Source organism: Staurois parvus, unplaced genomic scaffold (assembly GCF_062004578.1).
Source record: "Staurois parvus isolate SC_StPar_1 unplaced genomic scaffold, SC_StPar_1.0 ptg000554l, whole genome shotgun sequence".
Lineage (NCBI taxonomy): Eukaryota > Metazoa > Chordata > Amphibia > Anura > Ranidae > Staurois > Staurois parvus.
In genome coordinates, this window is record NW_028318350.1 from 2,883,515 (window position 1) to 2,896,719 (window position 13,205).

General features: G+C 38.8%; 1 protein-coding gene across 1 annotated transcript in view; it reads left to right on the forward strand.

Annotated features, from left to right (window-relative positions):
* The window catches only part of INHBA (inhibin subunit beta A), a 33,986-nt gene extending 24,800 nt beyond the window's left edge, over positions 1-9,186 (forward strand). Inside the window, exon 2 of the mRNA XM_089691209.1 lies at positions 1,506-9,186. Coding sequence (XP_089547335.1) covers positions 1,506-2,353 — 848 coding nt within the window. The 3' untranslated portion in view covers positions 2,354-9,186. The remainder of the gene's footprint in view (positions 1-1,505) is intronic.
* The last annotated feature ends 4,019 nt before the right edge of the window (positions 9,187-13,205 follow it).

Here is a 13,205-nt window from a genome sequence, read left to right on the forward strand (position 1 = left end):
GTGGTTATTGGACTATGTTTAATTGTTTAAATAATGGATCAGGAGTAAAGAACCTTGTAAATGAAACAGCTTTTACAAAAATCTCTTTCATGTAAAGATATCTTGGAACCATATAGATATAATCTAAAGTAAAAGATTAAAACACATTATATATAATAATATAAAAACTCTTCAAAATTGTCATATTCCAACCTCAGTTACCTGCATATTATTATTATTATTATACAGTATTTATAAAGCGCCAATAGTTCGCTCAGCGCTGTACATTAAAAAGGGGGACAGAACATGTGACAGAACAATACCAATACAATGCAAAACATGAGGGGATCGAGGGCCCTGCTCCTTGGAGCTTACAATCTAGGAGGGAGGGGATGGTGGCACAGGAGGAGATAGCTGTGGGGGATGGAGTGGTAGGAAGAGTGGAAGAGGTCGGCAAGTTAGCAGGGGGTGGGGTAGGCTTCCCTGAAGAGATGGGTTTTCAGGGTGCGCCTAAAGGAGAGGAGAGTAGGTGATAATCTGATGGGTTGGGGCAGGGAATTCCAGAGGATGGGTGACACCCTGGAGAAGTCCTGGAGGCGGGCATGGGAGGAGGAGACCAGGGAACTAGAGAGAAGGAGGTCTTGTGAGGAGCGGAGTGTGCGTGTTGGGTGGTACTTGGATATTAGGTCAGTGATGTAGTTCGGGGGCAGTATGGTGGACAGCTTTGTACATCAGCGTTAGGATTTTGAATTTGATCCGTTGCGCAATCGGAAGCCAGTGGAGGGATTGGCAGAGGGGGGTGGAGGACACTGAGTGGAGGCCAGTGGAGGGATTGGCAGAGGGGGGTGGCGGAGACGGAGCGGTTGGAAAGGTGAATGATATCTTTAGGTGCCCTCTGTGTCCTGCTGGGCCTGTGGTAGATGCCCTTTTTCCACTTTATAAGTTCTATATATAGTAGCTCCAAGGTAAATATGGTGAAAATCTTCTGGTACTTGTGTAAAAATTTAGCCATTGTTTCTATTGTTTTGTTTTAGATGGAATTTTATGATTTGTAAAGTAGAATTATAGGCAACATTTTTGGATAGAACAAGGAAGGGTTATGAACACCTGTCAAATGTTTTTTCCACCATCTGTGTCCCATTGTGGAGATTTCCCTTCACTTCCTACCTCATAGCCAGGAAGTGAGAGGAAATCCCTGCAAATTAAGGGAATCCCTTGGGAACCCCCAGGTCACCAGAACTAGTGTCCCCATTGGAAAATTCCACCTGTATTACTTTTCTGGGGAAAATCCAAAATCTGAGATTTTATTTTACTTTCACTGATAATGGTAAACTGGACAAATAGAGAGGGTGAATCTCCTTAACGGGGGCACAGACAGCAATAAAAACTGACAAGCATTCTAATCCCTCTCCACTCTATCCAACACTAAAAAAAATGTTTTGCCTTTAGATATGTTAGTGATAATGTATATAAATATTTGAAGCCTAAATATTGTATTAATTATTTTTTATCATTGTATTATGCAGGGCCCTCAAAGAAAGTGCTTCACTTTGAAATTTCCAAAGAAGGCAGTGATTTATTGATAATTCGAGATGCAGAACTTTGGCTATTTTTGAAACTGTCTAAAGCCAACCGAAGCCGGGCTAGATTAACAATACGTCTCTACCAGCAGCAGAGGGTTCAGAAGGAACACAGAGGAACCGAGTCAAGTAAAAATGAAGTTCTGATTGCTGAGAAAGTGGTGGACACAAAGAAAAGTGGCTGGCACACATTCCCTATATCTGGGAGCATCCAACGTTTACTGAATCATGGCAAGTCATCTATGGACATTCGAGTGGTTTGTGATCAGTGCCAAGAGTCAGGGGCAACGCCTGTCCTTCTCGGGAAAAGAAAGAGAAAAGATGATGAGGAGAGAGAATCAGGTACAAATGGAGGTGAGGAAGAAAAAGAACAGTCACATAGGCCCTTCCTAATGATTGTTGCTCAGCAGACAGATGAGCACCCACACAGAAGAAGGAAACGTGGCCTAGAATGTGATGGTAAAGTAAGCAATTGCTGCAAAAAGCAATTTTATGTTAGTTTCAAAGATATAGGATGGAGTGACTGGATCATAGCCCCGGGTGGCTACCATGCCAACTACTGTGAGGGAGACTGCCCTAACCACATTGCTGGGACTTCTGGTGCCTCCCTTTCATTTCATTCCACAGTAATCCACCAGTATCGAATTAAAGGCCACAGCCCCTTCAACAACATTAAATCCTGCTGTGTTCCATCTAAGTTGAGAGCTATGTCCATGCTCTATTATGACGATGGACAAAATATAATTAAGAAGGATATCCAGAACATGATTGTGGAAGAGTGCGGTTGCTCGTAAACTGAACATTTGGTATGGCACCAATCACAAAACGATTGCAATCGGCTTGCAAGTAGAAATGATCAACGGGAGATGAACTTGAGAAAGAAGAGCATGTTCTGCACCTGCTGCAGTTAGTATATGAAAAGGACGCTTCTAGCTCTTATAGCTGTGAGCTTGGATACTATATAAAGAGGCACAAGAATACACCTGTTTATCTATATATACAACACATTCCTGTTTGTGTAAATGTATAGGCATTTATACAGGTTGTATAAATAGATATTCAGAAATAGATCTATAGCACCATGTTAGTTCAATCCTTTATTTAACTTTAACAACTGTACTGTGCAGGTGACTCAATTTCCTTCTTTGCACTATTACTGCATACTAAAAAAGGAAAAAAAAAAAAGAAAACGCATACAAAGTTAATTTTCATCAAGGTGCTTAAGATCTTAGAACTATGCAACTTATGGGGTTTGAAAACTGTTTACCCAAAAACAAAGAAAAAAAAGACTTTTCAGTGGAAGTAACATGTTTAATATTTTTGTTCTTTCATGAGAGATACTTGAAAGGAACATGTTGGTTCAGGTACTGGAACCATACATTTCTATATTTTGTAAAAAAAAAAAAAAAAAAAGTTTCTTTTTTATTTGCACTACAACAGTATTTGACCTGTCTAATATCCTTATTTAACAAGTATTTTTTTCGAGAGAGGTTTTAAGAGCTGCACTTAACATGAGATATATGAGAACTGCTACAGCACACTTCAAAATAGCTATTTTTATGACTATTTTCAATATTTTTCTACCTTAAATGAGACACTTACACCAAAGACATGTGTGTAAAGATTTAAGTCTGCCTGTGGTTGGTAATTACTGAGCAAATGGGAAGGAAGAATTTAAAGGATTGAGTGTAAATGAAAATGTATCAAAGCCAAAATTGTATACTTTATCTACATCCATTTTGGGTAATTATGCTGCTTCCAGGCAGCCTTTGTTTCCTTTAAAAAAGGCACTTCAGCAACTTATCTCTATTGCATATTTCTTCTTTGGTTAACCATTCCACTAATTGGATAACCATTTTAGTATGCTGACATATGTTCTTGAATTTCAGAATTGTGAATATGCACAAAATGACATTGTTTTGACGATAATGCAAGCTTCATACTGTGTGGCATACAGCTAGGAACATTCTGGCAAGCATGGTATACCATGAGTAACTGGAGCACATTCATGACATCTGTGCACATGTAATTGTACAAATGGTATTGCAATTTGGCTTTTTTAGATGTTACCTTTATTTTTTTCACTTGAACTGCACTAGAAAATAACAAAACCACTTTTTTGAACAATTACTAATGTTGCAGATTTAAAAATGTCTCCCTCTATGTCAGTTCTCACATAACTGCTGCCATAATATATACCCATGGTAAAAATCTTGCCTTGGCTACTGATTTTTGGTAGCTATAAACTATTTATCTTTTTTTTTTTTTACAGGGAACACATTTGAAGTAAATAAAGAGTAAACAACATTTATATCAGATAGAAGAAATTGAAAACATATCATTTTGCTGCATTTTAGAAATTATTTCAGCAACGATACAATAAGGTCTTCTGCTGAAATATGTATATGTGTAATAAGGTGCAAAATATCCTTTTTTTGTGCAGTTATATTAAAATACATGCTTATAACTATTTTTTAATTTATTCCACAGTATTTAGCTTGCATTGTAAGGCAAATGTTTTATTCATATATTTGCATTTTATACTGATACATTTCTGACTTGTTTGCAGTTTGCAAAAAAAAAAAAAAGAAAAAAAAAGAAAAAAAAAAAGTATAAAAAATAAAAAGGTAAAAAGAAATGCAAAGTAGAACATAGTGTAACAAATACACTGTTGTATATAAATCTTTTCAAGTGACAAATTTGTAAAAATGTCATACAAAGTTACAGAGTTACATATAGAGACGCATCAGTAGAAAAAACAGTTAAAAAATATAATGCATAAATAAATTCCTTTACTTTTGACTAGCATTTCATAAATTTGTCAAACATTTCAGCGCTTTAAAAAGTTTAATATTTTTGCTTGAAACTGCAAAAAATCTCAAAATGACTCTTTAGTCAACAATTTTAGTGACAATACTTTAGAAAATTCAATGATCGAGTTTTTAAACATATAAAGTATATTCTTCCGTTGGGATTACCAGTTGAAAAGTAAAGTTGTAGAATTAAAAAAAGGATACAAGTCTTTCTGTACATGTACCGAAGAACCAAAAAAAGCAAATATACATCCTTTACTTTTGACTAGCATTTCATAAATTTGTCAAACATTTCAGCGCTTTAAAAAGTTTAATATTTTTGCTTGAAACTGCAGAAAATCTCAAAATGGCTCTTTGTTCAACAATTTTAGCGACAATACTTTAGAAAATTCAATGATCAAGTTTTTAAACATATAAAGTATATTCTTCCTTTGGGATTACCAGTTGAAAAGTAAAATGGTAGAATTAAAAAAAGGATACAAGTCTTTCTGAAGAACCAAAAAAAGCAAATTTACATCCTTTACTTTTGACTAGCATTTCATAAATTTGTCAAACATTTCAGCGCTTTAAAAAGTTTACTATTTTTGCTTGAAACTGCAGAAAATCTCAAAATGACTCTTTAATCAACAATTTTAGCGACAATACTTTAGAAAATTCAGTGATCAAGTTTTTAAACATATAAAGTATATTCTTCCGTTGGGATTACCAGTTGAAAAGTAAGGTTGTAGAATTAAAAAAAGGATACAAGTCTTTCTGTACATGTACTGAAGAACCAAAAAATGCAAATATACATCTGGCATGAGAGCCAAGAAGAATAGACAGGCATCCTACTATATTCCAACATCAACAGACATACATATAAAGTATTCATTCTATAGTTTTACTTATGAGTCAGTGTTTACAGGTTTCAAAGCACACTATAACATAAAAAACTGCCACAGCTTTTACATTCATATAGTATGGTGATCACAAAATAGTTGAACTTTAATATGTGACTTTGGCTTAAGGCCCCACAGTGTCAGATCATAGACGCATCAAATCGCACAGCACCCTCTTCACCGCTGACAAATTATTTTTCTTCAGATTACATCTACAGTGATGTCACAAGTGATGTCTAATATGGAAACCCCAGGGGTGGACTGACCATTTAGAAACTCGGGCACTGCCCGAGGGCCCGGGGTCAGTAGGGGGCCCCATGAGATGCCCCTGGTACCTTTTTCATAGGCTTTTTTGAGTATGGGCAAGGACACAGGGGCCCCATGATCCCCTATTGCCCGGGGGCCCCATGAGTTGTCAGTCCGCCCCTGGTCCTGAGAGTGGAGACTAATAGTGACTTCCTCCTCATGATACAACTACTTCATGCTAAGTGAATATCCCTAAATCTTAAAACAACCCTTCCTTGTTTAATGTGCTATATTTTAACCAGGGGCGGACTGACCATTTGGAAACTCGGGCACTGCCCGAGGGCCCGGGGTCAGTAGGGGGCCCCATGAGATGCCCCGGTGCCTTTTTCATAGGCTTTTTTGAGTTTGGGCAAGGACACAAGGGCCCCATGATCTCCTAATGCTCGGGGGCCCCATGAGTTGTCAGTCCGCCCCTGGGCAACCCATTCATGCCAACATATGTTGCCACTTTTATGAGCTCCAATATACTTTGTATGGACATAATCTTTCATGGCACTGTAAACAACATTAAGATTGATGTCCGCCCGTTTACAAAGGGGTGTGGTGACTCATTTTGGTACACAGAAGGGATCATAACCTGGAGTCTGTTTCTAAAAATGTAAAATGCCTTTAGCTTTATCACACAGTTATGGTGTCCTTTTATGACACAGAGAATAGCTGCGATTCAACGGATCTCAGCTATTCTCTGGTCATTCACAGTTTATGACACTCAGCAGATCATGTTCAGCCCTTCACTGGAGATCTGTGTTCTCCCTCCAGATTCTCCAGCCCAGAGCTGGAGAATCGGAGGGACCGAAAACTAAGCAGAGATAATTTACCTCTGTTTAGTAAACTGATCTTTTACTGTAATCTCGCGAGATTATAGTAAAATCAGCCGTTTTCCAGCGTTTGTAGACCGTTCTCCCTTCGTTTGTAGACCGTTCTCCCTTCGTTTGTAGACCGTTTTCCAGCATTTGGAGATCGTTCTCCCTTCGTTTGTAGACCGTTCTCCCTTCGTTTGTAGACCATTCTCCCTTCGTTTGTAGACCGTTCTCCCTTCGTTTGTAGACCGTTTTCCAGCGTTTGGAGATCGTTCTCCCTTCGTTTGTAGACCGTTCTCCCTTCGTTTGTAGACCGTTCTCCCTTCGTTTGTAGACCGTTCTCCCTTCGTTTGTAGACCGTTTTCCAGCGTTTGGAGATCGTTCTCCCTTCGTTAGTAGACCGTTCTCCCTTCGTTTGTAGACCGTTCTCCCTTCGTTTGTAGACCGTTCTCCCTTCGTTTGTAGACCGTTTTCCAGCGTTTGGAGATCGTTCTCCCTTCGTTTGTAGACCGTTCTCCCTTCGTTTGTAGACCGTTCTCCCTTCGTTTGTAGACCGTTCTCCCTTCGTTTGTAGACCGTTTTCCAGCGTTTGGAGATCGTTCTCCCTTCGTTAGTAGACCGTTCTCCCTTCGTTTGTAGACCGTTCTCCCTTCGTTTGTAGACCGTTCTCCCTTCGTTTGTAGACCGTTTTCCAGCGTTTGGAGATCGTTCTCCCTTCGTTTGGAGAACTGCTTCATAAACTGCATTCACAGGAGAACTGTGTTTTCCGAGAATGCCGGAGAACTGAGCAGCGATCTATTACCCCTGGTTCATAAACGGACACCTAAATTGCTTATTGTGCCATATTCTTCAAGTTCAGCCTGACTTATGTAGTTTTGGGTGATGGGTAGTTTCTGAACATAAAGCTAAAATCAAATGTGTGATTTTGATCGGCTAAAAAAAATTGAATTAACCGATTAACTAAAATTAACCTGTGATTTCTCCAGCCAAACCACCACACGGAAGAATTTCTGTCAATATCTTTGTTTCCTGCACATAGTTTGATTTTGGAGCAAATACAGATTTCCGTTATTAAAAGCAAAGATCACTATATTGGTAAATCAACTCCCAGAGCCACTGTAAAGCTTTCAGTGAGCAGAAAATACACTACCCTAGTAACAAGTTATGAAGAAAGACAAACTTAAGTTAAGAAAAGTGATCATGAATATAGAAAATAGATTAACTTGATAACATAAGACGGATTTAATAATGTATGTGGCTATCCCAGGAAATAGAAAATCTGCATAAGATGAGAGAAAAGTGGCACAGCAATCAAGGCTGACCATAGCCGACCAGCACAGAAGACAATTTACTCTAATGAAATCTGCATGTTCACAAATAGCAATATAAATTGCTACCATATTTAACCGTTTTCACAGGCCATGCTACATAGAAGACAACCATCCTTTTAGGTGGCTGTGCTGGAAAAAAAAAATAATTACTGATAAACGCTACCACATTTTTCTGAACTATAGCTTTCCGTATATTTTATAAAGCTTTTCATCATTAGAATTTGGTAAAATGATGTTTATGTCAGTTTCCTCCATACTTCTTAGATGTATTTTCTCCAGAAGCTCTTTGTGGTCGCTAACCTATGTTTGACTTTAAAATCAAATACGTGACCTATGAATGCAATGCGAGTAAATGGTAAAATACCAAAAAACAAAAAAAGTCCAAAAAGTAAACTACAAACAATAAAGAAATGAGATGAGAGAAAAAAAAAACTTTTACAAACAAATGGATTACTTTTAAAAAGACTGAAAAAAACAACTGCGGATCACCTTTCTCCAGCAGAATGTTTATAAATCATGTCACCTCTAGAAAATAGAGTTTAAATCAGTTTTACAGCAGTTAACATAAAATGCTTTAACTTAGCTAAAATGCATAACATATCATACATACCTACATTTGAAACAAGTACAGTTTAATTGTAAAAATAAAGGTATTTAAATATTTTATTTCCAAACTCAACTTACACAATTTTTCAGAACTTCAAAAATTAGAAAAAAATTGACCGAATTGACTTCCAGTGTCAACGAATGGTCAACTTACAAAAAAATATTTATTCTTTTAACATACTTTATTGAAAAAAATATTTATTTTGTAAAATAAAGAGAAAAACATGGTAATTCCCTAATTATTTCTTACATGTTAAGTCTAGCGACCAATTCATTCTGAAAAAAAATGTTTTCTTTGCATTCCACTTTCACTTTTTTAATTGCTTTAACCTTTGTCCATTCTGCTTTATGTAATTAAAGTTGTTAATTTATATGAGAATATTTTCAACTATGTCAATGGTTTCTTAATATTTATTGTGTAAAAGGACTGGTATTTTTTTTTTTTTTATTTACGGTTTGTTGAAAGAGATATTTGCATTTGTTTATAGTAGATATTATTTATTTTGACAGCATTCCATTCAGTATGATTTACATGTGGACGGTATGCTAGTTGTACAATTTAGTGGGAAATACTCAACAGCTCCTTGTAGATTTTAGAATTTTTTAAAGATCTGTTTGGATAGTCTTTTTTCCATCCTTTTTAAAAAACAAAGTTTTTCAAAGGTTCGCCGTAAGCGCAGGTGGTTGTTTTGGTAAACCCTGACACTGTTGTTAAAAAGGATGATAAAAATAAAAATCTAAGGAAGACTCCTATACTGAGACATGTTTATGTACATGCAAGATGTTTGGGGTAAGATATTGTTTTATCTTGATCTTTTGTATTCTTGCCCTTTGAAAAAGAACAAAATGAAACAACGTAAGTGAGCAAAATAAAGGGAGTTTACTGAGAAAAATACGTTGGTCACTGTGTGTTTTTATTATTCTGGGGTCTTCATGGGATGGGATAAAATGGAAAGGAAATGCTATAAATAAGTACACTTTGCTATTTCTATATTGTTTTCTAAGGAGGGACTGCCTATGATGAAAGCCAATTACTTTGTCACAGCCCTTGAACACTTTTTGAGTTGCTTGCATTTAATTACATTCACATTTCAAACAAAAAATAGAGACAATATGGATGCAGCTAAACAAAGGAATTGGGAATGATTTACTTAAATTTTTTTCTCCATACCTATATTTAATTCTGTCTGGTTAAAGGTAATATAAGAATAGAATTGCCCCCTTGAGTGGTATTGAGTATTTGAAGTGAACACAAGCTTGCATGAAATGAGGGCTTAAATAATTCCCATTTTGCTTATTTTACATGTGTTTTAGCCATTTGCTATGCTATATGCAGCAGCATTTTTTGATACATGACATACTGTACATACACTGCATAAAGGGAAACTCTGAGGGTACAAATATGGCAGTTGTTACTGCTGATTTTTAAAGGTGTGGATTCTGTGGTTGCTACCTTGATGCTGACTTAACAGTTTAATGAGTCATGGACCTTGACCAAGTATAAGGCTCGTTCACATATGGGCATTTTTCACCATGAGCAGCCGCGCTGTTTTCGTATGAGATCGTATGAGGAAACGTCTCCCCATACTATGTGTCGGGGGGAGTCGGCAGGCGAGGCTACGGCTATGGCAGTGTTTCTCTACTCCAGTCCTCATGGACCCCCAACAGGTCATGTTTTCAGGATTTCCATTATTTTGCACAGGTGATTTGATCAGTTTCACTGCCTTAGTAATTACCACAGCTGTTTCATCTGAGGGAAATCCTGAAAACATGACCTGTTGGGGGTCCATGAGGACTGGAGTTGAGAAACACTGGGCTATGGGAACATGTTACACGTTCCACCCTAAAAACGAGTGGAGCATGTAACATGTTCCGAAGGTGGACTTATCCTTTAACCCCCCTGGCGGTATTCCCGAGTGTAGCTCAGGATTAACTTTCAGTACCAGAAGCAATAACCCTGAGCTACACTCGGGATTACCCTGCAGCATTGCTCAGGGATTCCCTCCAGCACTTACCTTGTCCTGCGCTTCCGCGATGTGTCCCCTGCAGCGTCCCCGGCCATGTCCTTTGGTTGATGAAGGCATCCGTCTTCCGGGTTCCGTCCCCTGCGAGCGTTGGGATGTACGGGGGACGGAACTGGAGGGAAATTCAAAAATGTGAAAAGTGACATTCACTAAATACACTAAAATCTGATAGTATTCCATTCCTGTTTCAAACCATTTCACATACATTTTGTCCCGAGTGCTTTGTCCTGCGCCCTGCCTGCATTTAGCTCGGGGTAAAATTTGAGTACCAAGAGCGGTAACCCCGAGCTACACTCGGGCTTACCATGCAGCGTTGCTCAGGGAGTCCCTGCAGCACTTACCTTGTCCTTCGCTCCCACGATGTGTCCCCTGCAGCGTCCCCGGCCATCTCCTCCGGCCGATGCCGGCATCCGGCTTCTGTGTTCCGATCCCTGTGACGTCGGGACGTACGGCGGAAAATTTGAAATTTTTAAAAAATGTCATTTTTTAAAAATGATTATTACATAGTAAAACATTGCTGTTTCAATGCACTTCACATATATTTTGTCCCGAGTGCTTTGTCCGGCGCCCTGCCTGCATTTTGACTGCTCTTTCTGCCTGGAAACTTAGAAAAGTCCATGGCATCCAAAAAGCATCCCTTTAGGTCAAAAGCGGTTTTAGATCAGCTAGAGAACAGCGATAGTAAATCAGAACCACTTGCAGAATTGAGTGATAATGATTGGTGGGGGAAATTCCTCATCAGACACTGAAAACGAGTTTGCAACTGAGCTCAGTGTTGTGCGAACTTGGCGCTCTATTTCACATTTCAGTGTTTTTGGTTTGATTATATTATTGAAATAAATTTATTATTATTATATTATTATTTTTATGAGTATTTATTATATTATAATTTATGATTTTGCGTTTCAAATTTTCTCATACCCGGGATGTTTACTAGACTCTTGTTCGGACAGATTTCAGGGAGTTATTCCTAAAAATTACAGTCTACAATAAAAAAACAGCATTTCCATGCAAAAAATTTACCGCTTTGAGTACAGAAATAGTGACATAAGCAGACTGCTAGGGAGGTTAAGACTTTACTGAGTGAGTAGTTTTTCCAAGCTAGTAACTCACTAGGTAGCAAAGTCTAAATTCAGGATACAAGCCCTGGAGCATGCACCTTTAAAAACAAGTCAGCAATAGTTGGTTTACAAAAACCATCATGTAACAGGTTTATGTTAAAGGACAAAAGAAGACACAATGGGGTTGATGTACTAAAACAGGAAAGTGCACATCTGGTGCAGCTCTTTAGAGAAACCAATCAGCTTCCAGTTTTTTTTGTCAAAGCTTATTTGAACAAGCCGAAGCTAGAAAAAGATTGGCTACCATGCATGGCTGCACCAGATATTTCATTCTCCAGTTTTAGTAAATCAATCACAATCAATCCTAACCCCAGACACTACTAAACTACTCGTTCACTCCCTTATCATCTCACGTCGGGACTACTGCAACTCCCTCCTCACCGGCCTCCCTCATCACAGACTATCCCCGCTTTAGTCTATTCTGAACTCAGTGGCCAGACTCATCCACCTTACCAACCGCTCCGCTTCTGCCACCCCCCTCTGTCATTCCCTCCACTGGCCTCCACTCAGTGTCCTCCACCCCCCTCTGTCACTCCCTCCACTGGCTCCCCATTGCCCAACGCATTAAATTCAAACTACTAACACAGACATACAAAGCCATTCATAATGCTGCCCCAAACTACCTCACCGACCTGATACCCAAATACCACCCAACCCGTAATCTTCGCTCCTCACAAGACCTCCTACTTTCTAGCTCCCTGGTCTCCTCCTCCCACGCCCGACTGTAGGACTTCTCCAGGACTTCCCCCATCATCTGGAACTCACTACCCCAATCCATCAGACTGTCACCTACCCTCCTCACCTTCAGGCGCACCCTGAAAACCCATCTCTTCAGGGAAGCCTACCCCACCCTCACCTAACAGCTGATCTCCTCCACTCCTCCCACCACTCCATCCCCCACAGCTATCTCCTCCTGTACCTCTACCCCCTCCCTCCTAGATTGTAAGCTCGAAAGAGCAGGGCCTTGAATCCCTCGTGTTCTGTTTTGTTACTGTCTTGTCTCATGTTCTGTCCCCCACTATGATGTACAGCGCTGAGCAAACCTTTTAGCGCCATATAAATACTGTATAATAATAATAATAATAATATTTAACAATAAAGCTCATGTTTAATTGTATTTTTTTTGATTGACTACAGAATTAAATAATGCTGCTGCAGAGTATTAACCCTATTGAGATGCTACTATTATTATTATTATTATACAGTATTTATAAAGCGCCAATAGTTCGCTCAGCGCTGTACATTACAGAGGGGGACAGAACATGTGACAGAACAATACCAATACAATGCAAAACATGAGGGGATCGAGGGCCCTGCTCTTTGGAGCTTACAATCTCGGAACTAGGTCTTCCCTGCAATGTAGTCCCTGACAGCTATAATTGAAGAAATTCTGTCTAATGAGCAACATGGAGGCTGCTACAGCTCACCTCTCTTTCTAAATGCTAATTGCCTGACTACCATGCTGGACCTCTGGTTTCAATACTTTGAGACACAGAGGTGTTTTCAGGAGGAGGTCAGCAATGAAAGTACAGATTGCCAAAGTTGGGGGATAGCACTTACTAAATACTTATACATATCACTGGGTCTTCAGAATTCCTTGTCTACATGCCCGGGTATTCCCTGATCTTGCGCTATTATAGTATGCAAATTGAAACTTTAGTCAAAGGGGCATGAGGCATGACCAACGTATCTTACAAAGGTGCACATATGTAGATGATCTGCTCTACCCATGAGTTTGAAATTGGCATAGTTTTATAACAGCTATGC